Source organism: Gorilla gorilla, chromosome 12, assembly GCF_029281585.2.
Source record: "Gorilla gorilla gorilla isolate KB3781 chromosome 12, NHGRI_mGorGor1-v2.1_pri, whole genome shotgun sequence".
Classification (NCBI taxonomy): domain Eukaryota; kingdom Metazoa; phylum Chordata; class Mammalia; order Primates; family Hominidae; genus Gorilla; species Gorilla gorilla.
In genome coordinates, this window is record NC_073236.2 from 24919359 (window position 1) to 24944643 (window position 25285).

General features: G+C 50.7%; 1 protein-coding gene across 1 annotated transcript; it reads right to left on the reverse strand.

Moving 5' to 3' along the window:
• Window positions 1–14855: 14855 nt before the first annotated feature.
• Window positions 14856–18381, reverse strand: LOC109028905 (alpha/beta hydrolase domain-containing protein 17A-like). Its single transcript, XM_031007844.3, has 3 exons — window positions 17817–18381; window positions 15402–15578; window positions 14856–15319 (listed from the first exon to the last, which is right to left on the reverse strand). Exons 1-3 carry the CDS (start codon window positions 18341–18343, stop codon window positions 15094–15096), a joined length of 930 nt encoding a protein of 309 aa, XP_030863704.3. The 5' UTR covers window positions 18344–18381; the 3' UTR covers window positions 14856–15093.
• Window positions 18382–25285: the final 6904 nt, after the last annotated feature.

A 25285-nucleotide genomic window follows, 5' to 3' on the forward strand; every position in this document is an offset into this window, starting at 1 on the left:
TCTCTCCTTATTTTCCACCCCCTGCCCTCTTCTCATTACCCACCTCCCCTGCCTTCTCCTCACCATCCTGAAAAAGGGTGAACAGCCACCCAGGAGCCCCTGAACAGGCATGTTGGTCCCAGGCCCTTTGTGAGCATGCTTTTCCCTGCCCTGCCCCCTGTCATCACCATTCTGGATGGAGCAGCAAGGACGGAGACACTTAGTTGGGCTGTCCACTCCAGGTCCAATGCCAGTGGGATCAGCTTCGATGGGATGCGCACAGACTGACCTCTTCTCCCCAGCCCCTTCAACTTCCCAGAGCTGCAGGGGGCCTGGGAGTTCTTGGTAACAGCACATTAAACCTCTGTTTGTGGGAACTTTAATTTAAACACAAATTAGAAACGGCAAATGACTCTGGCAGCCAGATAAGCCATCCCAGGAGAACAAGGAGAAAGTCAAGAGAATCAGCCCAGATAAGGCCTGACTTTAAACTACTGGTGATACCCAGAAGCCTGGGACAGATGAAATCTAGGGGTCCTGAATGAAGAACCCCAGAAGCTCCACACCCCAGTTGTCCTTGCTCTGGGCTCTATGCCAGCTCCCTCTCCTGTGTTCTCTATATTTCTATCTTTTTGCAAAATTCTAACACGATTCTTTGGCTCCATCCCTCCCACCCCCACCCCACTGTTTTAGAGAATGCACTTTCTTTACTTTGCTTCTCATCTTCTTCTGTGACCTACTATTCTGAGAAAGTTCTACTTGTTATCTAACCTCCATCTATGCTACTACCTTTAGAGTCTAATACATCCTGCTTAGTGGTAGCTCTGGGAGTTTCTGTTCATGTGGCAAATGTGGTGTAGTAAAAACAACCTGAAAAAGACCTGGGTGAACTTCTCTGCATCTCAGTTTCCTCAACTGTATGATGAGTGTGTGAGAAAGAATCTCTAAGGACTTGTAAACTCTGACTTCTCACAGAGAATCTGAGGACAAGGACATCCCAGGAAATCTCTATTGTTCTGGAACCCATGAATTTTCCACTGTTCTACTGTTTGGGAGTGAGCATGGGGAGAGCAGTCAAGCCTGTTGATTCCTTTCTGGGAGGGGTCTACAGGCTTTGTTTCCACCCTTCCTCCCACAACCCAGGCTCAGGCCAGGCCCAGGCCCAGGAGAGCGGCTGCCTTTCCAGTTCTGTCAAGGCCTGCTGAGCCCAGCTCTGTGGGGCTGTGGCTGCTAAGATGTTGTCTCTGTCCTCTGGGGTAGGAGCAACACATGTTCCCTCTGTCACAGCACCTGTGAGGGTGGCAGAGGGATGGCAACCCCCAAGAGGGCAGAGTTCCATCTCTCCAGCTGACCTTGAAGCATCTTTTTATCCTGCTTTTCTGGGAGGCTTAAAGTGAAGGCGGAGGGAGATATCACACAGTCCCAAAGCCCCCACTAAATGGGGAGCTACTGTCTTTCATCTGTCATGCAGGGTAAAAGAAGACACCTCGGCTACAGCAAGAGGAAAGAAGGTCAAACCACAGGCAGAACTTTCAGGTTGAATGTTAGAGCAGACTGTGATCCCAAGAGGTCATCCAAGATGCTTGGTCTCAGAGATTGCCTATGAGGCCCCGGTCCCTGGCTGGCGTGGGAACAATAATCCCAACAGCCCCATGCTAGACTGACTTGGGTGTCAGAAGGTCCCTGGGACTAGAATAGAAGGACTTTGGCATTTTCCCTGGCCTGGGGCCCTTAGACAGAAGTGGGCAGCTGCCATCAGGAGCCTGGGGCCCAGCTGTGTCCCCACCTTGTCCTCCTCCATGCTCCTGAGTGCCTGGCTGCCCCTGGAGCCCCAGGCTTGCCTGCCATCTGGACAGCTCAGAGGAAAGCACACTGCCAAGGGAGTGCCAGCGTTGATTTATGGCTCACAACCTTGGCAGGCTCAGGCTGTGTGCCCGAACCGCCTTTGCTCAGGGAAGAGATGCTCCTCTTAAAGGGACAGTGCAGAGGAATGCAGGAATGTCCAGGACGAAAGCTTGGCAGGGAGCTGGCAAGGAAGGCCTCCACCCATCAGCAGTCTGGGTGACCGTCACCCCCTAGGGAAACTTCTCCCTAGGGAACCACCCATCATACCTGTTATCATACCCTATCCTTTGTAGACTTGGCCCAACTGTAACATATTAATATGTTCACTGTCAGTCTTTCCCACTGGACTGTAATCTCTAGGAGGGTAGGAACCAGACCCATTGTGCTCATTCCTGAATATTCAGCACCAAACGCAGTGCCTGGCGCCTAATAAGATCTCAGTAAGAATTTGTCAAGTGTAGGAAAGAATGAATAAATGTAGGTCCTTGTCCATGAGGTGGAGGGAAGCCCACGTGTCTTCTTAGTGCCTGCCATGGTTTCTGAGACCCTGCAGCATCTGCTGCTACCCCCAGGATCTCTCCCTCCAGGACCCTTCCTCACCCCTGTCATATCAACCCAGGACCAATGGGGCCAATGTTATCTGGATACCCTTGCCTCCCCACTTTCCTTGAGTCACCTTTCTTAATTCCTTCACACAATGTTCTTTTCCTCCCATTTTCCTTCCTCCAAGATACTTTCTCAGATTGCCTACAGCCTCAGTCCTGGATTCAGATACTCTTTCAGATAATATTTTATTTTTTATTTTTATTTTTTATTTTTCTCGAGACAGAGGCTCCCTCTGTCACCCAGGTGGGAGTGCAGTGGCAGTCTTGGATCACTGCAACCTGTGTCTCCCAGGTTCAAGTGATTCTCCTGCCTCAGCCTCCAGAGTAGCTGGGATTACAGGCTTGTGCCACCATGCCCAGTTAATTTTTGTATTTTTAGTAGAGACAGGGTTTCGCCACGTTGACCAGGCTGGTCTCGAACTCCTGACCTCAAATGATCCACCCGCCTTGGCCTCCCAAAGTGCTAGGATTTCAAGCGTGAGCCACCCCACCCACCCAGTTACCATCTCTCTCTCCTTCCCACCCTTCCTCTCTTCCTTCCTCTCTCTCTCTTCCTCCCTCTCTCTCTCTCTTCCTCCCTCTTCCTTCCTCCCTTCCTCTGCCCCCTCCACCCTACCCTGCCTCCCTCCCTTTCTTTCTCTCCATCTATTATGGACTGAATGATTGTGAATCCCCAGATCCCTCTGTTGAAGTCCTAATTGCAATGTAACGTTATTTGAGGATGGGGCCTTTGGAAGGTGATGAGGTCATGAACCCTCATGAATAGGATTAGTGCCCTTGGAATAAGAGACACAAGATAAATGATTCCCTTCTGCCACTGAGGACACAGCGAGAAGGTGCCATCTCCAAGCCAGGAAGAGGGCCCTCAGCAGACACCGAGTCAGCACTGTGATGATCCTGGGCTTCCCAGACACCACATCTGAGAGAAATAAATGCCTAGTGTTTCAGCCCCCAGTCTATGGTAATTAGTGACTGCTGCTCAAACTAAGACACCCTTTGCCTTGACGTAACCATAGCGATAGTTTGGATAAAACTTCCTTCATTTTGGATGTGACACTGGACACCTCCTGGTCTTCGTACACTGCAGACATGAAGTGTCATCCGGCTGCATGTGCTGGGCTGGGGCATCGTTGGTGTTGCCTTCGTACACTGCAGACATGAAGTGTCATCCGGCTGCATGTGCTGGGCTGGGGCATCCTTGGTGTTGCCTTCATACACTGCAGACATGAAGTGTCATCCGGCTGCATGTGTTGGGCTGGGGCACCCTTGGTGTTGCCTTCGTACACTGCAGACATGAAGTGTCATCCGGCTGCATGTGCTGGGCTGGGGCACCCTTGGTGTTGTCTGCTGTCACGCTGGGAGCCTGGACTCTGCAGGCAGGGCTCACAGAGGTTGCAGGGCCATCCTTTCATGGAAAATGTATCTAGACTGCTTTACTTTTTTGACCCTTAATAAAATAAAATACACTTTCTTAGCTCCCTATTCTTGCATACTTTTTCCTGGGGAACCCAAGGACTCAGCAGGTTAGAAATACAGGGTGGTCAGCGTGATGCTCTGGGAGGCAGCCTCCAGGGGCGCTGCTGTGGGCAGTTCCTCCACAGCTCACACTCTGCAGAAGCTGGGTGAGTGCCCCTCCTAAATACTCCGGAGCAGGATGCTCCTGGCCCTGACCGTGGCATCATGGCCCTAGGATCAGCCTTTCACTCAATCTTGGACAACGAGTTTTTCTTCCAAGGTGGTTTAGCCTTGGTGGTAAATGTTGTTGCTCCAGCAGCCAAAACTGAAGGTGCAAATGCAGGAACTGTCAGCCCCACCCTGCTGTGTGTGAGGATGCTGCTGCCCTGTGCAGTGAAGAAAGCAGGGTGCTGCTGGAAGCCAAGGCTGAGGGTGGCTTTGTGTCTGGATCCAGCTGTTCCTGAAGCTGCCTGTATTCCTCTCTTCCCAAGAGCCTTGCTCTTCTTACTCTGCCCCGGCAAATGCAGTCTTTACACAGAGACTTTTCAACATTTTTTAGATCACATAGAAGCTCTCTGGAAGTTTTAAAACAGCAACCTATAGGCCAGGTGCTGTGGCTCATGCCTGTAATCCCAGCACTTTGGGAGGCCAAGGCGGGTGGATCATGAGGTCAGGAGTTCAAGACCAGCCTGGCCAACATGGAGAAACCCCATCTCTACTAAAAATACAAAAATTAGCCAGGTATGGTGGTGTGTGCCTATAATCCCAGCTACTCGGGAGGCTGAGGCAGGAGAATCACTTGAACCCGGGAGACAGAGGTTGCAGTGAGCGGAGATCGCAGCATTGCACTCCAGCCTGGGTGACAGAGCAAGACTCTGTCTCAAACAAACAAACAAACAAAACAGCAACAAGCTATAAATACGAGAGCTCCAACACAGATCCCACGAGCAGATGCTGCTCTTCTGAAGCCTCCACCAGCAGGAGGCCACTTGGTGCCTTTCAGGGGACCGGGGGAAAGGCTTCCTCTCTGCACTAGGGATGGTGATTGCAGCTGCCAGGGGAAATTCACTTCCTCATTGTTGAGTTGAATTGGATTGAGTGTTAAATGATTTCTGAATCCTTACCTCCTGTTTTAAAGGAGAATTTTTCTTTACCAAAGAGCATTTGTTGAGCATATAAAACACTTGGAATGGACTGAAGCTCGGGTTTAAATGTGGAGCTCTGAGCCTGCTTCCCCTTCCTGTATCTCAAAGAAATAAGCCCCGGATGGCTCACAGCTCCTGTGTTTGGGACCAATGTGTCTTCTTTGAGTCAAATCTTTCATCAACATCATCCTCTATGGATGTCTCCCCCTGGTCTTCACCCCACCTGGCCCACAGCCAGTGCTTCTCGCCTGGGCTCACTCTCATTCAGGCCACTGGAAATGCCTGTGGCTCAAGCACCAGATTTTGAAGATGGGGTTATCGAACTTGGCATAAGAAACATGAGAAATGAATATCAAAAAACCTTAACATTAACAAAAGATGCATGCTTACAGGGTGGTGGGCTCCCTTGCACTGGAAGCAGGGTGGCCGTCCTGAGAGCCGGCCACCATCCTGTGAGTCATCTGAGGACGGCCATTTCTTTCCACTCCATATTTCTCAGGACCTGGCCAAGGGCAGTGAGTGGAAAACAGACAAATGCCACATTGGTCGAATGAGTGATATTGGAATAAGTCCTTCTTTTAGTAAAAAGTCGCCAATGTCACAATCCTGCATGTAGGGGAAGTTACCAAGGACTCCTGCTTATGTACATCTGTGCAGGGGTTCAAGATGGTTTCTGTTAGAGCCTGGACTTGAACATTCCTCTGGCTCCCTTGAGTGCCGATGTGGGCCCCTCTGACCCTATGCACCCCATCCATGAGCTGCTGCAGGACTGGAAGAACCAGTCCTTGGAGTCAGGCCCTATGCACCCCATCCATGAGCTGCTGCAGGACTGGAAGAACCAGTGCTTGGAGTCAGGAAGGCAGGAGTTTGAGCCTGGCTTTGGTCAGCTACTGAGACACCATGCTGCAAAGCTCGTCAAGACTCAGTCTCTACATCTGTAAAGTCGGCATAAGTTTCCAGTGCTGGAGTCTCTGATGGGATTCCATAACTGACATCCCTCTTCCCTGGCCAAGATCAGAACACCTTGGAAAATGAGACAAAACTCTAAAGAATGGCACAAACCCAGCCTCTGAGGTCCTGAGGGGCCCACTCCCATCCCCAGAGGCTGCCTGGGAATCCCACCACCCAGACTTGGGGCCTCCGAGGGAAGACTGCGAGAATGAGGACTGAGAGAGGGTTTTAATCAACATATATATAACTAATAACAAAATTTATTCTTGGACCTTTTTCTTTTGGTATTGAGAGCTTAACTTGAAAAGGTTTTAGTTTCTCCCCAAAACTTTGATAATGGGGCCGGGCACTGTAACTCACACCTATAATCCCAGCACTTTGGGAGACCAAGGCGGGTGGATTACTTCAGGTCAGAGGTTCGAGACCAGCCTGGCCAACATGGTGAAACGCTGTCTCTACTAAAAATACAAAAATTAGCCAGGTGTGGTGGTGCACACCTGTAATCCCAGCTACTCAGGAGATTGAGGCAGGAGAATTGCTTGAACCCGGGCAGCAGAGGTTGAGGTGAGCTGAGATCATACCACTGCACTCCAGCTTGAGAGACAGAGCAAGACTCCATCAAAAAAACTAAAACAAATAAACAAAAAAATCCACAAGACTTTGATAATGGGAGTGGGCTTATTGACGTGGACTCTGGTACAGAGTTAGCATTTTCTTATTTGATGGCTTTAGGCATTCACACTGATGCTGTCATGTAATCCCATTGCAAATCCTCTGCTGGGTTGCAGGGACTCCAGAGATTGACACAGTAAGGATGGAAAGAGAGAAGGGAACACGTTTTCAGCTTTGGCTACAGAGTGTCCACTTGAGTGGACAGCTCTCTGCTTCCCAGTGATTTGCAGAGTTCGTGAGGACAGAGACCACTTACAGAGTCATTTTACACCTCGAGTAGCAGGTAAAATCCCTCTGTGAGGCACTGTGGACTCAGCCAACATCCTCCTTGCTGGGGCTCATGTCTCAGTTCACTTCCTCCATTTTTTTTGGGTTGTCCCCTATCATATGTTTAGCAAAAGGTGCTGATAAGAGAACTTCCAAGAGATATAACTGGAGGAAAAGAATATGCATCAAGTCTGTCCTCTCATTCCACGTGGGCTTAAAGGATCCTGGCTTCATGGGGCGTGGTGGAGAAGGGAGGAGATTCCCTTTGCAGGGGACTTGGCTGGGGGTATGATGCTGTCACCTGCCAAGTGTCTGATGCTTCATAGTGATTTTAATTCTAGCAGCATGGGATGGGAACAGAGCACAGGGCACTGAGTTTATCTTCCTGAGAGACGGATGACACCCAACCCCTCTTCATTTCCAAGGATGGCGTAGTTGGCAGAGGAGCACCCAGAAGGGCATAGTTGGTATTTTCAGATGGTTTCCTCTGGACTTGCTCTGTCTTCTGCAGTGGGGAACCATGATGGTGCCTACCTGTGAATGGCCTCCGTTTTTCTCCTCTCACTCCATAGTCAGGCTTTTCTCCTTCCACCTTCCAGCCCTCCTGCTCCAGAGGACAGTGGCACACTTCACCCTCTGTCCAGGTGAGCCCTCTTCCCTGCTCTGAAGTAAGCCAAGACTGTCATAGCTCATGTGGATAAAATTTCAGATGTTTGGTTTCTGTGTGTTTGCATGGGTAGATACATAGATAGTTTCCCATAAAAATGTCGATTATATTTTGGGCACAATCTCATAGATCATTTTCCTTTTTACTTGCTGTACGAGGCACATGTTCCGATGTCAATGAATGGGTGCTCCGCCATTGCCAAGAGCCACATGGCACTGGATTATGTGGGTGCACCATCATCTGTGTGGCCACTGCACTGTTGCTGGACACATCCTTGCTTGCTAACTTTTTTGTGTGGGGGCATGTGGGGACGGATTTTTGCTCTTGTCGCCCAGGCTGGAGTGCAGTGGCATGATCTCGGCTCACTGCAAACTCCGCCTCCCAGGTTCAAGCAATTCTCCTGCCTCAGCCTCCTGAGTAGCTGGAATTATAGGCACCCAAGACCACGCCCGGCTAATTTTTGTTTTTTCAGTAGAGACAGGGTTTCCCCATGTTGGCCAGGCTGATCTCGAACTCCTGATCTCAGGTGATCCACCTGCCTCGGCCTCCCAAAGTGCTGGGATTACAGGAGTGAGCATGGCCCTTGCTTGCTAACTTTTCAATGAGAAAGCACTGCAAACACAACCCTTCATACTTTTCTGACCACTTCCTTGGGGCAAGTCCATGGGGGTGGAATCGGTAGAGTGGCCACTCACTTTTAAGCACTGTTTCTACAATGCCAGTGGTACCTGTAATCTGCCTGCCCAGTTTGCATCCCAGCCAGCACCTGTGGGAACTAGGGAGGCTGGATTCCTGCACACACAGGTTGGTTGGGAGCCAGAGGATGCTTTGTAATCTTTGACAACCTCACATAGGTGGCCAGAAGTCTTTTGTATGCTGCCCTGACACCTGGACATAATTGATGTGCTTGTTTTCACCTTTATTTCTTATTTGGTAAATGCCGATTTATTTTATTTAAGGATATTCTTGGTAGCCCTTTGTGAGGGCAAAGGCAGTTTGTCCTTAACACTTGCATCTGGCAACAATAGACATAATAGTAATAATAACATGTATCTGGCACATAGTAGAGACTCAATGAAGGTTTACTAAGTCTATCCATTAGCACAACTAGGAGTTTCACTACAGGCTTAGTTTTGGGCTAAGATGTTAATTGTGTGGTTTAACAATGATTTTTATTAATTAAGCTATACATTTTTTGAACCTAAGCTCTGGGGCAATTTGGAAATGCCTCCTATCCTCAGATAAAGCCAACGTGCATTGACCTTGAATTTCAGTAAAGCTGAAGGGACAGGAGGACTGATTTCCCTCCAAATGACAATCTCTAGGAGGCAGAATCAGGCTCAATAACCATTAGGAGGTAACAACTGTGAACTTGTTGATTTTAATGATTTCAAATAAATTACTCTAGGAAAAAGAAAATCTTTACTACATTTTACTTTGGGAGTACTCCCCCCACCCTGAAATTGATCAAAGACATCCAAATAGCAGCAAAATTAAAAGGAGGTGGATGTGGTGCATTGCCTTCTTTAACTTGTATTTAAAGTCATGATAATGATTGACTCTAAGACTTTATATGCTCAGTGTGTGCACTGAAGAAAAGTTGACTTACAAACAGTATTTTTAAAAAACAATTAGGAATTTTATCATTAATTCCTTTAAATTTGTGAACAGAAAACCCCTGCGCTCCTGAGTCTCAATGCCTACGTGGGTCTGGACACCAGGGATGGGAGCAGAGGTGTGTGTGCTCCGCGGCCACCCCAGCTGGCAACTGGGGAAGAAATAGAACCATGATGAGGTCATTTTGAGCCATGAGGCAGCCCCTCAGGGGACCAGATGGGTGGAGAAGCCCACCTTCCCCTCCTCCCCTGGCTCTGCCGAGGTGGCCTCCCTCTTCCATAAGGCCCATTGCCTGGAGCCCACATCTCAGGGAGGGTGGCACAGGCAGAGAGACCGGGGCCCAAGGCCCCCTTGCAGATTTCCTGCATAGAAATGCAGATTCTGTGGAGCTGATGGTGCCGTAAACAGTGGCAGGTTCAGAGTGACCACACAATTCCACAACATAGATGGTGATGGGGTGAGGGCCATGGAGACCCGGCTCATGGGAGCTTGTCTTTCAGTGACCTCTGCAGGCAATGGGAAGTCGGAAAAGGGCTCCCCCTTCCACCTGGCCCCAGGTGCAGATGGCAGCTGTCATTCTCCAGCACCCAGGTATAGATGGGAGAGGCAGATCCCCCTTCCACCTGGCCCCAGGTGCAGATGGCAGCTGTGGTTCTCCAGCACCCAGGTATAGATGGGAGAGGCGGAGCCACTGTGGAAGGTCCTGGAAGTGCCACCTTCTGATGGACACTGGTGGGAGGAGGCCAGGGCCTGACAAGAACCTTCCCTTGGTCTCCAGCAGACATGAGAGGAAACAGCTCCCACAACACGGGCACACATTCTTCTCTTGGTGAAGCCGAGTCATGAGAGAAGAAAACAGACTCAGAAAACAAAACAAAAGAGTTATTTAAATATGAATCAGAAAACACTGTGTGCAGATGTGGGGCCTGGCCTTGGGGGAAAGGGAATGACCAGATGCAGTTTCCTGTTGAGTCCAGGAGACAGAGCAATAGAGGAAATGGAATCAACCACGTGCTTGGTCTCCACACCAGCATGCTGAGGGCACACAGGGAGGCCCATCAGGGCTCCCGGGTGGGAGGCGGCTCTGTAGGGGGCTCAGAAGCCTCAGGCACTAGGAGGCCAGAGCAGGTGGTGGTTTCTGTCATACCCAAAAGGCCACAGGGAGACACCATGGGGAGGTGCTTTCCCAGGGAGGCCTGAAGAAGAAGAGCTGGAAACGAGGGTGTCTTGGCCCCATGTTGTCTCCTTTCTCACCAGGTTGGGCACCTCTGGGTAAACTTGGTGTCCCAGGGGAGCACACTTGGGGTAGAAGTCCCCAGGCTGGATACTACACCACTCACCCTGCAGAGACGGCCTCCAGAATCATCCTGGGTGTTAGTATTGGAGATTAACATATCCAAGCCAGCTGTGGAGGGAGAATCCTTCCTGGAAATAATAAAATGCAGCCAGATCTGATTCCCCAGCCCAACATTAAGGCTCCAGCGAGGAAGCACTACCAAGAAATCCGGGGGAAACTCTGGGCTCTGGACGCTTCTCCTTCCAGGGTACCTGAAAAGGCTGCTCTCAGGGAAGGGTGTGCAGAGCCCCTGGGGTGGGGAACTGCTGTCAGGGAGGGGAGTTCAGAGCACCTGGGGAGGGAGCTGCTCTCAGAGGGGGATCTACAGAGCTCCTGGGGAGGGAGCTGCTCTCAGAGGGGGATCTACAGAGCTCCTGGGGAGGGAGCTGTTCTCAGGGCAGGGTGTGCAGAGCCCCTGGGGAGGGAGCTGCTCTTAGAGAGGGGTGTGCAGAGCCCCTGGGGAGGGAGCTGCTCTTAGAGAGGGGTGTGCAGACCCCCTGGGGAGGGAGCTGCTCTTAGAGAGGGGTGTGCAGAGCCCCTGGGGAGGGAGCTGCTCTCAGGGCAGGGTGTGCAAAGCCCCTGGGGAGTGAGCTGTTCTCAGGGAGGGGTGTGCAGAGCCCCTGGGGAGGGAGCTGCTGTCAGGGCAGGGTGTGCAGAGCCCCTGGGGAGGGAGCTGCTGTCAGGGCAGGGTGTGCAGGGCCCCTGGGAAGGGAGCTGCTCTCAGGGAGGGGTGTGCAGAGCTCCTGGGGAGGGAGCTGCTCTTAGGGAGGGGTGTGCAAAGCCCCTGGGGAGGGAGCTGCTGTCAGGGAGCGGTGTGCGGGGCACCTGGGGAGGAGAGCTGGGATGCGATCCTGCATCTCGTAATGTGACCAACACTGAGACACAGGACCAGGGAAGGGAAAGGCGGAGGAAAGAACCAGGGGGGAACATTGCTGATATTTTTCTGTGTTCATTTGTAACTTTTCTTCTGTTGGACTTACTTGTCTCTGATAATAACACCCAGGAGGGGTGCAGACAGGGTGGACTCTGTCCAGAGGGGCTCCCAGGCCAAGGCACCGCCTCTGTCCCAGGTAAACCACCAAGGAATGCGATGTCTGATCATAAATCAGAGTGTACATCTATGAGACGTAAGGCTCAACAACTGTGCCATGTGCTTGGACAGTTTAATGCAAATAAAACATTTAAAAAAGAGACACTTAACATTAAATAAATCAATCCCAGGTATAGTTAATAATGAGATAGGGGTGTGGGTAATACAAAACTCAAAATTCCTTAACTTACCTAGGGATGTTACAATAAATACCACCTTATTTGTGAATTTACAAATGGAAACATTACCTGCAGATTTCAGAACCATAAAGGTGGCCTCAAACAGAAATTTTAAATTGAGTGTAAATAATCAAATTCATTGCAGTAGATTAAAATAAAACTTTTTATGTATAAAATGGAGAAAACAAAAGAAGAAAGTCAAAAGCCATAAAAATGTAAGAGAAGTTGTCAGCAGGAGTGTGAAATATAGCAATTATGCACAAAATATACATGCTTCAACCACACCCCTCCCACTGAGAAATATTGATGCTGACAGATTTTTTTAAAGAAAGCCTTTTTGGAGTAGAGTTTAGAAAAGATAACATTAAGCAAATGACCCAGTTTAAAAATTGAGATGGGCAGTTATAACTCGCACGTTCAGGGTGATTATCTTGTATGAAACAAAATCACTAGGCCTGGGTAATGAAGAGTTCACCAGTTGGAAGACACCAGGCATTCATTTTCGATGCTGAATTCAACACATTGGGCAACTCCCTTGAATCCCACAGAAAACCTCAACTTCCATTTCAAATACTTATGGACATGGTCAGAGAAGGTGCTAAGGTTCTTTTGACTAACAGTTTATGTGAGATTCTATAGATCAACATGGAGTGAGGCTATCCAGGGCTGCAGGATTCCTGGTGTGGAGGCAGGACGTGTTGACTGCAACACTCGTGGCATCTGGCCGGAATAATTACTTGTCATGGCTTCTCTTTGGAAACACCTCTGCCTCCACCCACTGTGTAAGACAGCATCCTCCTGGCTGGGACAGTCCAAACGTTTCCAGTCTTTGTCAAAGCTGCCCTGAGGGGAACCAGGGAAAGAAGCAGTAGATGGCATCAAGCTTGGTACAGACGAGGACTTTTCCACAAGTGCACAGTAAATGCTTGGTAAATATTCGTTAAAGGAATGAATTCATGCATTTTTCCCAGCGTTGAAAAATGTTTTTAAAAGATCACCAAAAAAACTTCAGCTAATTCAAGAAATAGAAATCACACAAACAACATTCACCAAGATACAATAAAATTTCAATTACACACTGGAGCTAGGGCTAGAAGGAAACACTCCTATAACAATAATAATAATTTTTAATAATGAAAATGAACCGTGTATAATCAGTGATAGCAGATGTGGGCAAAATGAAAATGAATAGCGCGGTGCAACTCCAGCAGATGTGGCCAAATCTGTACCTAGAGGTTAATTACTTTTCTCATGTAACAGAAAGGAAAAAAAAACTAACTAAACATCCAACATTGGAAATTGGAAAATGAAAATAAACCTTAATTTCTAAGGTGATTAGAATAAATTCATTTTTTGAGAAAAAAATAAGTAAATGAATTTCTTGCAAATCCAAGTCCCTTTCAGGCAAAATCCAGGACCTGGGGAGGGAGAATAACACAGAAATTTTAAAGCAAGGAGAGAAAACTCCCCACATCCAACATTACAGTGGGGTCTCCCATGAAATGGCTGGTTTCTTCGCTGTCTCCTGTCTCTTTATTTCCTTCCTTCTCCTTTCTCTTTCTTTCTCTCTGCATGCCGGTGGGCTCCAGCACACATACAAGGATAGATGGAAAATCACCCCCAGATTAGATGTTGTGACCACAAGGAGGACATGGAGGATGCAATCATGGCATTTTTCCCTTAAAAGGACGAGTACCCTATTGAGTCTTTATGAAAAATTAAGCTGCAAATTATTTTCATGTACTTAAGAGCAAAGACATCAGGGGTGTCCAACCTTTTGGCTTCCCTGGGCCACATTGGAAGAAGAAGAATTGTCTTGGGCCACACATAAAATACTCTAACACTAACGATAGCTGATGAGCTAAATAAAAATTTTCAAAAAATTCTCATTATGTTTTAAGGAAGTTTACACATTTGCATTGAGCTGTATTCAAAGCCATCCTGGGCCGCATGGGGCCAACAGGCTGTGGGTTGAACAAGCTTGTTTTATACATAGTGATCAGAAGAATGGATAGGCACACAGAATTTCCATTTACTGGCCAGGCGCGGTGGCTCACGCCTGTAATCCCAGCACTTTGGGAGGCCAAGGAGGGTGGATCACCTGAGCTCAGGAGTTCGAGACCAGCCGGGCAAACATGGCAAAACCCCGTCTCTACTAAAAAAAAAAAAAAAAAAAAAAATAGCCGGATGTGGTGGCGCATGCCTGTAATCCCAGCTACTTGGGAGGCTGAGGCAGGAGAATTGCTTGAACCCAGGAGGTGGAGGTGGAGGTTCAGTGAGCCGAGATCGTGCCACTGTACTCCAGCCTGGGTGACAGAGTGAGACTCCTTCTCAAAAACAAACAAACAAAAAAATTTCCACTTGCTTTCATGAACTCAACACAACCATGATTCCAAATTCAGACAAGGAGAATAAAATTAAAATGATTGAGAAGAAACAGATCACCTCGTTTGCGAACTCAGACGTAAACATTTCACATGAAGTAATGGAAAATCAGATTCGACTGCCTTAAGAACATTCTACTACTGCCAAATATACCTCAGTCTTGTGAAGAATATTCCACTGGGGCCAGATAAAGCTTTCTCTTGTAACAGAAACGTCTCGAGATCTAAAAACATGTGCACTGGGACACTGATAAGGTGATGACTAACAGATGGTCCCCTTGATGAATGCTGAAATCGCATTTTTTTTTTTTTTGGCCAAATGTGTCTGTTTTTTGTAGTGTATTTTTATTTTTTTCTATTTATTTGTTCTGCTTATTATAATAGTCTTCTACACGGCCCCCCAAGATTCTAGAAATTGTTGCCTACACATACTTCTAGGACTTCTGGGTCTTTCTTTTTAACCCAGAGGAAGTTTGCATTGAGGTAAGCCGTGAGTTGATGATCTAAATCATTTGCCAATTAGCTCAAGACAACGTATTGAATTCCTTTTTCTCCTGGAGTAGAAAGCTCCTGTGGCAGCCCGTGTGAGTTATGGGTAGACTTCTGTATTTGTTTCTGTTCTCTTATATTTGGGGTTTGATGGTTTCGGAAGTTCTAAGTACATTCTTTTTTTTTTTTTTTTTAATTTTAAATCTTTAATTTCCGTTTTCACGTATTTTCTTCTTGCTTCCAAAAGGAAAGGAGTGCGTAGCTCTGTTGCCTGTACATCGTCCACAGCCCCTGGGTCAGGGCGGGGTCCCCTGGGTCGCCCGGGGGGTCCACATGCAGCCCCTGGGGGGCCGGCGCGGGGTGAGGTCTGGGGGCCGCCTTATTGCTGAGGTCCGGCCGGTTGGGGCCGCCGCTAGGCGCGCTGGCTGGGCAGCTCCTGGGAGATGAAGCGACGCAGACGCTCCAGGTACTGGCTGTAGAGCTCGATGTCGTTGTGCCCGGCGCCCTCCACCCACAGCGGCTCCACCGCCTTGGGGCAGCGCTCGTAGAGCGCCAGCCCGTGCGAGAAGTCGATCACCTCGTCCTCCGTGCCGTGGATGATGAGCACGGGCGACGTGATCTTGGACACCTTCTCGATGCTGCAGGAGGGGCGTGGAGCGGGTGAGACTTCGCGCCCGGCCCGGGCCCCGCCCCGCCCCCGTCCCCGACCGGGCCGCTCACTTAGGGAAGGCGTCAAAGCAGTAGGTCTTGGTGTCGGGGAAGGCGACGCGCATGCCGGAGGTGAGCGGCGAGTGCAGCACCACCGCGGCACACTCGTAGCGCGAGGCCAGGTCCACGGTGGGCACCGTGCCGATGCTCTGCCCGTACAGGATGATGCTGTCCGGGCTGATGCCGTACCTAGCAGCGCCGGAGCAGGGTCAGCCGCGGCCTCCGACGCGCGTGCACCCTTCCCACCAGCGGGTGTCCCCGGGCCCAGCTCCGGATGCGACCCTCCCGTCTCCCCACTCAGCCAAGTCAGTGGGTCAGGCCCAGGCTCCACACCAGTCCCGAGGGCCACCCCCAGCCCCCAACACTGCGGCGGTGGGCGAAGCCAGCAGCCCCGCCCCGTTCCCTGCGCTGCAGTTCACTGGCGTTTCCTAGCTAGGATCTGCAGGGATCCCGCCTACGGAGTGCCCCTGGGGCGGGGGTAGGGGAGGCCCTGGCGCCTCTCCTCCTCCTGGTCACCCCTAGGTGCACACTGGGAACTGTGTGGCCCGCACATCCTGAATGCTTCACGCCTTCCTGCCCGGGTTAGAAAGCCGTTCCTGGTGCACTGGCCAGGACAGCGGACACTCTTCCTCCCTGCAGCCCTTGCCCACCCCCTTGGCCATGAGGAATTCAGGCAGCTGTGTCCCCAAATGTCTCCACCCAATTTTGGACTCTTGGAGTCCCCACGCCCAATGAGATGCCAGTGCAACCCAGGTCAGCATCGAGGGTGGTGGCTGCGGAGGTGGCACCCCCTCCCACCAGCACCTTCCCTTGGGAGTGGACAAGTCCTCGGCCACCTCAGCACCACCAGCTCCCACCCAGGGCCACCCCCACCCCCAGGTCATTGGTGTGTGGTCCCTGACCCAGCTGATCCAGCACCAGTTACAAGGCCTCCTTGTGCCCAGTCCCAACCACGCAGGACCCACCTGCCACCCTGCCCATGCCGGGACCCCACAACTCTCCTCCCACACGCTCTAGGCTCTGATCCCAGGCAGATGCCCTCTTGCAAGGCAGGAGCATGGGCAGGTGTGCGTCCCCTCTGCCTGGCATTCGGACTCCACCAGCAGGGCTGTCCCCGTCCCTGGCCTGGAATCCCAGCCTCCTGGCAGCACTCCACAGCTCACCACTCAGCCATGCCCCAAAGGATGCTGCCTGGCTTGTGCCTGTGGCCCCAGCTCTGCCTCAGCCTCCCTGGCCTGCTCACTGGCAGCCATGGTCAGTAGTGTGCTGAGCCAGCCCAGCCCTGTCACCTGCTACAGGCAGGAGCCCCCAGCTGCCACCTGGATGTCACCATTCAAACGAACAGGACACATCCCCAGTGGAGGCCCTGGGCATGCTCTGGCCTCCCCCTCACAGCTCTGGGCCTAGGTTCCTGCAGGACAAAGTGGCAGCAGGACAGATGGCCGAGCAGACAGAGCTCAGAGGTGGCCATGGCGGGTGTGACTCTGCCAGTGGCCTAGGCAGTAGAGACAGGAGGGGCCAAGGAAGTCGCATGAAGTGGTGATTGGTGTCAGCGTCCCACACTGCTGGGAGGCCCCCAGAGCCAGGGTGGTGCCAGGGGACCAGCTCCCAGGCCCACAGCAGGGACTGCCTGCATATCACCAAGGCAACGACGACCCCACCTCCCTAGGGTCTCTGACTTCTCAGAGCTGTGCCTGGTCCCTGTGGGAGCAGGTCAGACCAGTGGGCTGGGCAGGGCCAGGACGAGACAGCCCCAGTGGATGGAGAGCAGGAAAAGCCACCAGAGGCCCACCCGGGTCTCCTCGTCCAAAGCAGCACTGGCCCGGGTGGTGCTCAAACACCGGTGAAGGGCCCAGGCAAGCGCAGGGCTGGGGACGTGGATGACTAGGAGGGCTGGATCTGGAATCGAGGCTGGCCCAGACCTCGGATGTGTGCTGCAGGTCTGCACCTTACCCTGTAGGCCCTGCCCCAGGATGGCCAAGCTCCGCAGCCACAGGGCCTCATGGGCCAGGCCTCCGGACCTGGATGCAGCAGCCTCGTCTCACTTGGCCCCAAGTGCTGTCTCAGCCGATGGGCTTCCAGCCACACGTGCACAGACCCCCAGACCACCACCCACTCCCTCCCGCCGGGTGGCATCCACGCCCCTGGGACAAGCTCAGCCCCTTCCCATTCTCAGGCCAGGGGTTCCCAGGGAGCCTGGCTCCACAGGCCAGGGTGTGGGAGGACCGCCTGGCCACACCTCAGCCATGTGGAGGCGGCACCTGCACACCCAAGCTCGCCTGTCAGGCTCTCTGGCCCTGTGCATCCACTGTGGCTCCCCTCCTGCAGGGCCGCCCACCTTCCTCCCAGGGAAGCCCGCCCCCCGGCCCCCGGCCTGGTCCCCTCTTGGGTGTGCCCAGGCTGAGCTGCCCCCAGGGTCGCCCTCACCTGGTGCGCAGGGCCTGCCAGGCGGCGTCGATGTCGGCATAGAGGTTCCTCTCGGAAGGCCTGCCCGAGCTGGCACCATAGCCAGAGTAGTGGTAGGAGAAGATGTTGCAGTGGAGGCGGGAGCCTAGGCCAATGTAGAAGCTGCTCATCTGGCCCAGGTCCACGGCATTGCCGTGCGAGAAGAGGACCGTGTACCTGGCACCAGGCACGCAGCGAACATACATGCAGGAGACGCGGTTGCCACGGGCGCTCTTGGTGGGGAAGACCTCGATGGTGTCCAGCTCGCGCTGGCTGTACTGGAAGTCGGCACGCTCCGTCAGGTGCAGCTTCCAGCGCCCGGGTGAGCCCGAGGAGGCCTGCAGGGTCCCCAAGGGGGCGGCCCTGGCCCCACCGGGCCCCGGCTCGGGCTCAGGCACCAGGGAGTAGGTGGCCTCCGGCAGCAGGAAGGCGAGCTTGGCAGCGATGTGGCCGGGGCAGGGCGGGCAGCAGAAGAGGCAGCAGAGCTCACTCAGCGACAGCCCGTTCATGGCGGGCGCCGCCCGGGCCGGGCCTCCACCGGGGCCCCCGCCAACAATGCCGCCCGGCCTGGCCTGGCATGGGAGGGGTGGAGGTGCTCCGAGTCGCGGGCAGGGGGGAGAGAGCCCCCCCAGCTACCGCCCCAGACAGCAGCCCCGTTAGGAGGCCAGGGCCCAGCCCCATTGCGGTCCAAGCCGAGCCCCAGGGAGCCTCGCAACCACAGGTCTCCATGTCGTGCCGTGGGAAGCCCACCCCGGCCCGCGCCCCCGGGCCCCAGGGCCGCGCTCCATGGCTCCCGACCGCCCGCCCATGCGTCCGTCGGTCCCTCCGCACCCCTGCCCGGCCTCCTGCAGCGCCACCGCCGCAGCTGCCCCCACGGACAGAAGTGAGCCTCGTTCTCACCACCGCCCTGGAAGTGACGCGAGGAGCGCGCGGGGCGGGCAGTTCTAAGTAAATTCTAAAAGCCTCTCTTCCAATCCATTCCAGGACCCCGAACTTGCTCCAGCCTGCTGATTAAGGCATTTAATTACCAAGGATGTTCAGTCTCTTTTGTTACTCACTTTTTCTCCAAAATATCCTTCCACATAAATTCTCCCAAATAATCCTTAGAATCATTTTTATTTAGTTTTTTTCTTTAGCTGTTCCGTGTTTCCCATAAGATATATACATATATTCTTTTTGTATATGTACATATTTTTTTGTATATATATATATTATTTTTTGTAAAGAGAAAAATTTAATAAAACCTGGTTGTAAACAAGATAGAAAACACAATTCCAATTTTAGGGTGACATGATATATTGTTATGGAAAGAAGCCTCTAAGAGTATATGCCAGCTGTTAAGAAAGACTGCGGAATTACTGCTGAGTAATGTCTATTTTGTGTACAATTCTGCACTTTCAAGTTTTCCTGGAATACGTATGTTTCCTTCAGTTAGGACACCACCTATTTCTTTGAAATGAAAGTGCAAAGTTCTGTGTATGAGGATGTATTGTGTGAACATGCCATCTGCACAGGTCAGCCAACGGTTCAACGGGAGTAATTGTGTGTGGCTCAGCACACAAGCGTGAGTCAAGTTAAGCTAGACGCTCATCACTCAGTATCTTGCTGTTCACAGTGAGTCCTGTGTGAGTCTTCGGAGCCTCCATATAAATGTTGCTGGCTCTGAAACATAGACGGCTACCACCTGGAAGTCCCAGAGGCCTCCACAGCTTGCGGGTCTGGGTGGGGACCTCCCTGCCCTCTGGGTAACCCGGGCTGATTTTTCAACATTCCTATAAAACATATATTCCTGGAAGGAGGAGGTAGGTGAACTGGAGTTCTAAGGAGGTTGTGTCCCTGAGTCCAGCACTGGCCTGTCTCTGCAGAGCCTGTGGGGTCAGTGGTTGCTGGAGGATAGAGTCCAGATACAACAGATACACAAGAGCTCACAGATGTGAACAACCCCAAGGATGCAGGTCATGGTAAGATGCACTGCAAAGACAGGAACTGGTGGGATGGGATGACTGCATTTAAACTTAATGTGTGTAAATGTGTATGTGTGTGTGTGTATACCATATATTTTCTATCTAGCTTTGTGGGTATACAGAATACATGTATGTGTGTGTGTATATATATATCACATTCAATGTATTACATAATGCCAAAAAATATTTAATGTGGAAATCCATTCATGCTATATTAGGAAGAGAAAAACAGCAGATTACAAAAAAGCAAATATAGTAATTTTTTGGTATAATTACTTAAGTACAACACATTATACATGATATATAGTCCATATAAATATATAATTTTAAAAGTAATATTATATATAATAAAATATACAATAATATATAATGCAAATTTTGTCAATTAAGTTATAATTCAGTGGCATTCAATACATTCCTAATGTGGGTTTTTTTTTTTTTTTTTGGAGACTAAGTCTTACTCTGCCGGCCCAGGCTGGAGTGCAATGGTATGATCTTGGCTCACTGCAACCTCCGCCTCCCAGGTTCAAGCAATTCTCCTGCCTCACCCTCCCGAGTAGCTGGAATTACAGGCATGCACCGCCATGCCTGGGTAATTTTTGTATTTTTAGTAGAGATGGGGTTTCGCCATGTTGGCCAGGCTGGTCTCGAACTCCTGACCTTAGGTGATCCACCCTCCTCAGCTTCCCAAAGTGCTGGGATGACAGGCATGAGCCACTGTGCCTGGCTTTTCCTCATGTTGTCCAACTGTGACCATCTTCCATCTCCACAACTTTATTGTCTTCCCAAACTGGAGCTTTGTCCCCATTAAGCACCCACTCTCCACGACCTTCCTGCAGCAGCCCCCACACCCATCATTCTCCATCCTGCCTCTGTGAATTCCCTGCAGCAGCCCCCGCAACCAACATTCTCCGTCCTGGCTCTGTGAATTGGCCTCTCCTTCCCGTGAGCCTCATGCAGGTGGAATCCTGCCACAGCTACCCTTTTGTGTTGGGCCTTTTTGCTCCACATGTGGAGTGGAAAAGGTTTATCCCTGCTGTCACCTGCTGTCTTGTGCCTGAATACTTCCATGTTGTGTGCTGACCACATGCTGTTTATCCATTCACCCACTGGTGGACTCCTGGGCTGTCTCCGCCTTTTGGTTATTGTGGCGAATGCTGCTGTGAACATGGAGATACCTTTTTGAGTCCCTGGGCTCGATTCTTTTGGACATGTGCCAAGGAAGGAGTGGGATGGCCGGGTCGACAGATGACTCTTTGCCTGTCTTCTGCAGAGACTGCCGTTTTCCATCTTCACCAGCAAAGTGCGAGGGCTCCAATGTCTCCCCGTCCTCACCAACATGTGCAATTGTCTGTTTTGCTGATGAACATCATCCCAGTAGGTGCGAAGTGGTATTTCTTTGAGACTGTGATTTGCATAACAACTACTGAGGTAGAACATCTTTTCATGTATAGTCATGAAAGTCATGTAAGTCATGTCACTTAATGAAAGGGACAGATTGTGAAAAATGCATCCTCAGGGGATTTTGTCCTTGTCTGAACATCATAGTCCTTGTCTGGACTTACACAAACCTGCATGGCACAGCCTACTCCATACCTAAGCAATGTGTCACAGCCTGGTGCTCCCAGGGTACACACCTGTGCAGCATGGACTGTACTGAATGCTGCAGGCAGTTCAGACACAAGGGTGAGGATTTGTTATCTAAACCTGAAAAAGGTGCAGTGAAAACACAGTATTCTTGTTTTTTTTTTTGTTTTTTTTTTGAGACGGAGTCTCACTCTGTTGCCCAGGCTAGAGTGCAGTGGTGGGATCTCGGCTCACTGTAAGCTCTTCCTCCTGGGTTCTTGCCATTCTCCTGCCTCAGCCTGCCAAGTAGCTGGGACTACAGGCACCCGCCACCACGCCCAGCTAATTTTTTGTATTTTTAGTACAGACGGGGTTTCACCATGTTAGCCAGGATGGACTCGGTCTCCTGACCTCGTGATCCACCCGCCTCGGCCTCCCAAAGTGCTGGGATTACAGGCGTGAGCCACCACGCCTGGCCCAGTATTCTAATTTTATGGGACCACTGCCGTCTATTCAGTCTGTGGTTGGCAGAAAAATGGTCTGTGATGCCCACCTGCATTTACCCACCCTCTCTTTGTAGATCTGCTTTGGAGAAATGTCTGTTCAAGTTCTTGGCCCGTTTTGTTATTGGGTTGTTTGGCTTTTGTTGATGATGAGTTGTAGAAGTTCTTTATAAACTCCATTAGCCTTGTTTTTAGTACAATTTATTTCATTGTAAGCTTATGTGATTTAATGGGCTAAATTCAGCAATCAGCTCACAGAATTCCTGGAAATTCTGCCATTGCTCTCATGGTCCATGTGACCCAGTTCCAGCACAGTGCTGCCTCTCCCTGCCCCGACTGTGGTCAGGATTAAGAAGACAATGTTCATGGCAAGGCTTTGAAAAGTCTAAAATGTTTTCCTAATCTGAGGATATACCACTATTATCATTTATGGCTGTTTTTTGACTCAACACATAGGCCCAAGAAATGCGTTCGTATTGTCTCTTTCTTGTGAGTGGAACTGTGGCGGGGAGAGGAGGCTGGAGCCGCAGAGTGAGATGACACCTTGAGCAATCTGTGAGCTGCCACCATCCTGCCCCCCGATACCCCAACAGCTGATAAATAAGAAAGGCAAAACAGGCTTCCCTCCCACAGCCTTTGAAGAGTCTCAGGGCATTTTAAGCCCTTGAAAAGCACTTAGCTGATAAAAACGCATCCTAATGAGGAAGAGACAGGCTCTTTTCAGCTGCGCAGCCCATTTTGACAGTGACAAGCGAGAGCCCTTTCATTCAGAGACCCAGAGGCCCAGGAGTCTTGTTCCTGGGCAGATGGCCATCAGGAGGACTGTGCTCAGCACTCCTGCTTGCAGGCCACCTCCCTGGGGCTGTGGGTCTTTAGCTTCTGTCTCTTGTTCTTGCTTTGAGTGAGAGACCAAAGAGGAATTCACGGCAAAACAGAAGGTCTGCTGAAAACCTGATAAGCGGAGGCCACCCTCACACTGCCTGCTGTTGAGGGCAGTCCTATCCCCACTCCAGCCAGTCTTTGTCCTGTTGTATTATTTTATCTGGAGTTTTTCCTTCCTTCCCTTCCTTCCTTCCTTCTTTCCTTCTTTCCTTCCTTCATTTCTTCCTTCCTTCCTTCCTTCCTCTCTCCCTCACTTCCCTTCCCTTCCTTCCCTTCCTTCCTTCCCTTCCTTCCTTCCTTTCCTTCCTTCCTCTCCTTCCTTCCTCTCTCCCTCCCTTCCCTTCCCTTCCTCCCTTTCCTGCCTTCCTTCCTTCTTTCCTTCCTTCACTTCTTCCTTCCCTTCCTTCCTTCCTTTCCTGCCTTCCTTCCTTCTTTCCTTCTTTCCTTCCTTCACTTCTTCCTTCCTTTCTTCATTCTTTCTCCCTCTTTTTCTCTCTTGCTCTCTTATTTTGCTTTTTTCTTTCTTCCCTTTCTCCCTCTTCTCTCCTTCGCTCTTTCCACCTCCCTTCCTTCCTTCCTTCTTTCCTTCCTTCCTCCCTGCCTCCCTCCCTCTTTTCTTCTTTCCTGCCTTTCTTTCTCTTTTTGGTCCATCTCAAGTACAAAGAACAGGATCCACCAGTCTGCAGTAATCTAAGAAGAGCCCATAAACACACTTCCCTAAGTCCCTGCTAGGGTCTTGATCATGACATCTGTCTAAGAATATGGTCCTGTTTAACCCACCCCCAGATGTCTCCATTCCCCCAAGGGCAAACTCTGCCTTAGTGCAGTGTTCATTCTTCCCTTGTATGTACTTTTATTCCATTTATGTGTATTTCTAAATATGTATTCATGTGTTATATTGTTGGATTTGTGCAGTTTTTAACTTTAGGAAGGAGTAACATGTAGTGAGCAATTGTACTTTTTCACTAAATATTTGATTGCTAACATTCATTACATGGCTGTTTTTCATTTGTTTTGACCATTGTGTTCCATACATCACAGGCTGACATGTGACACCTTGAGGGACAAACCTGGCTGCCTCTTGTCTTTGTAAACACAGTTGTCTTGGAGCACAGTCTTGCATGCATTGTCTCTGGCTGCTTGTGCATTGCAGAGCAGAGTTGAGAGATTGTGACAGAGCCAACAGGACCTGCAAAACCAGAAATATTTTCAATCTGATCCTTTTTAGAAAATGTTTGCAGGTGCCTGAGTGGTTGATCCTGTTTTTGCTACTATGAAGAACAGGGGGCTGGGAGCAGTGGTTGATGCCTATAATCCCAGCATTTTGGGAGGCCAAGGCGGGTGGATCACTTGAGGTCAGGAATTCGAGACCAACCTGGCCAACATGGTGAAACGCCGTCTCTACTAGTAATACAAAAGTCAGTTGGGCATGGTGGTGAGCTCCTGTAATCTCACTACTCGGGAGGATGAGGCAGGAGAATTGCTGGAATCTGGGAGGCAGAAGTTGCTGTGAGCCAAGATCACACCGCTGCATTCCAGCCTGGGTGACAGAGTGAGACTCCGCCTCAAAAAAAAAAAAAAAAAAAAGAAGAAGAAGAAGAAGAAGAAGAAGAAGAAAAGAAAGAAAAAAGAAAAAAAAAGCACAGGGGAAGGTTCTTGTACACATCCCCTAGTTCACGTTCAAGAGTCTACTTTGCCTAGAAATGCAATTGGTAGTCATGTGGCAGGTGATGCTCACCTTTGGGGAATGATGCTTAAGAGTTTCCCAAAGCTTTCTGCCAGTTTATGATTCTACCAATAAAATCAGAGACTCTGGGAATGTTCATTGTCTCCACCACCTGCTATTGTCAGTCCGTTTATTTTACTGACAACTATAGACAAGTTTTCCTGGGGAGCCATGGAGGACATTTTATCAGGGAGCTAACACCATGGGTCTCCTGTAAAATGTGGGTTCTCCTAGGAAACTGAATGGAATCTGTTCATTCCGGCTTTACGGGTGTGTGGCAGCTCCTGAGAAAGCGTTTCTGACTTGGTTTCTGGGAGGCTTGGTGGGCTCAGGGGTGGGGGTTCCTTGTGTTGAAGCAGGGCAGGCAAATAGTTACCTACCACCTGTGCTGGGTGAACAGCCCTGGATCTTCTGGAGCATCAGGTCAGCCTTACAGGCATTGGGCTTCCTCAGCAGTGTCCCTGAGCATGCGGAAGGTGTGTGTTTGTGGGTAGACTTCAATATGGATCCCTTTTTGTTCAGAGGGGAAGAGCACTGAGGCCTCAAGCTCTGCAAGCTGTTACCTTTTGGGGGTCTGCAGAGGGCCCTAAGCAGCCGGCCAGCCCCGTAACATGGGGATGTCATGGCTCTGCTGCTGTTCAGCTCTAGGGGAGCCTTGAGCAAAGGCTGGCCTCAAAGTCCAAACGGTTACCCATGCCACATGGTCACTCCACAGTGGTCTTGCCGTGGATGGGACCATCACAGCTGGGCCAGGGAGGCCACATGCGCTTAAGCCCTGGCCTGCCCACACCTGCCCTGGGGCCTCACCTG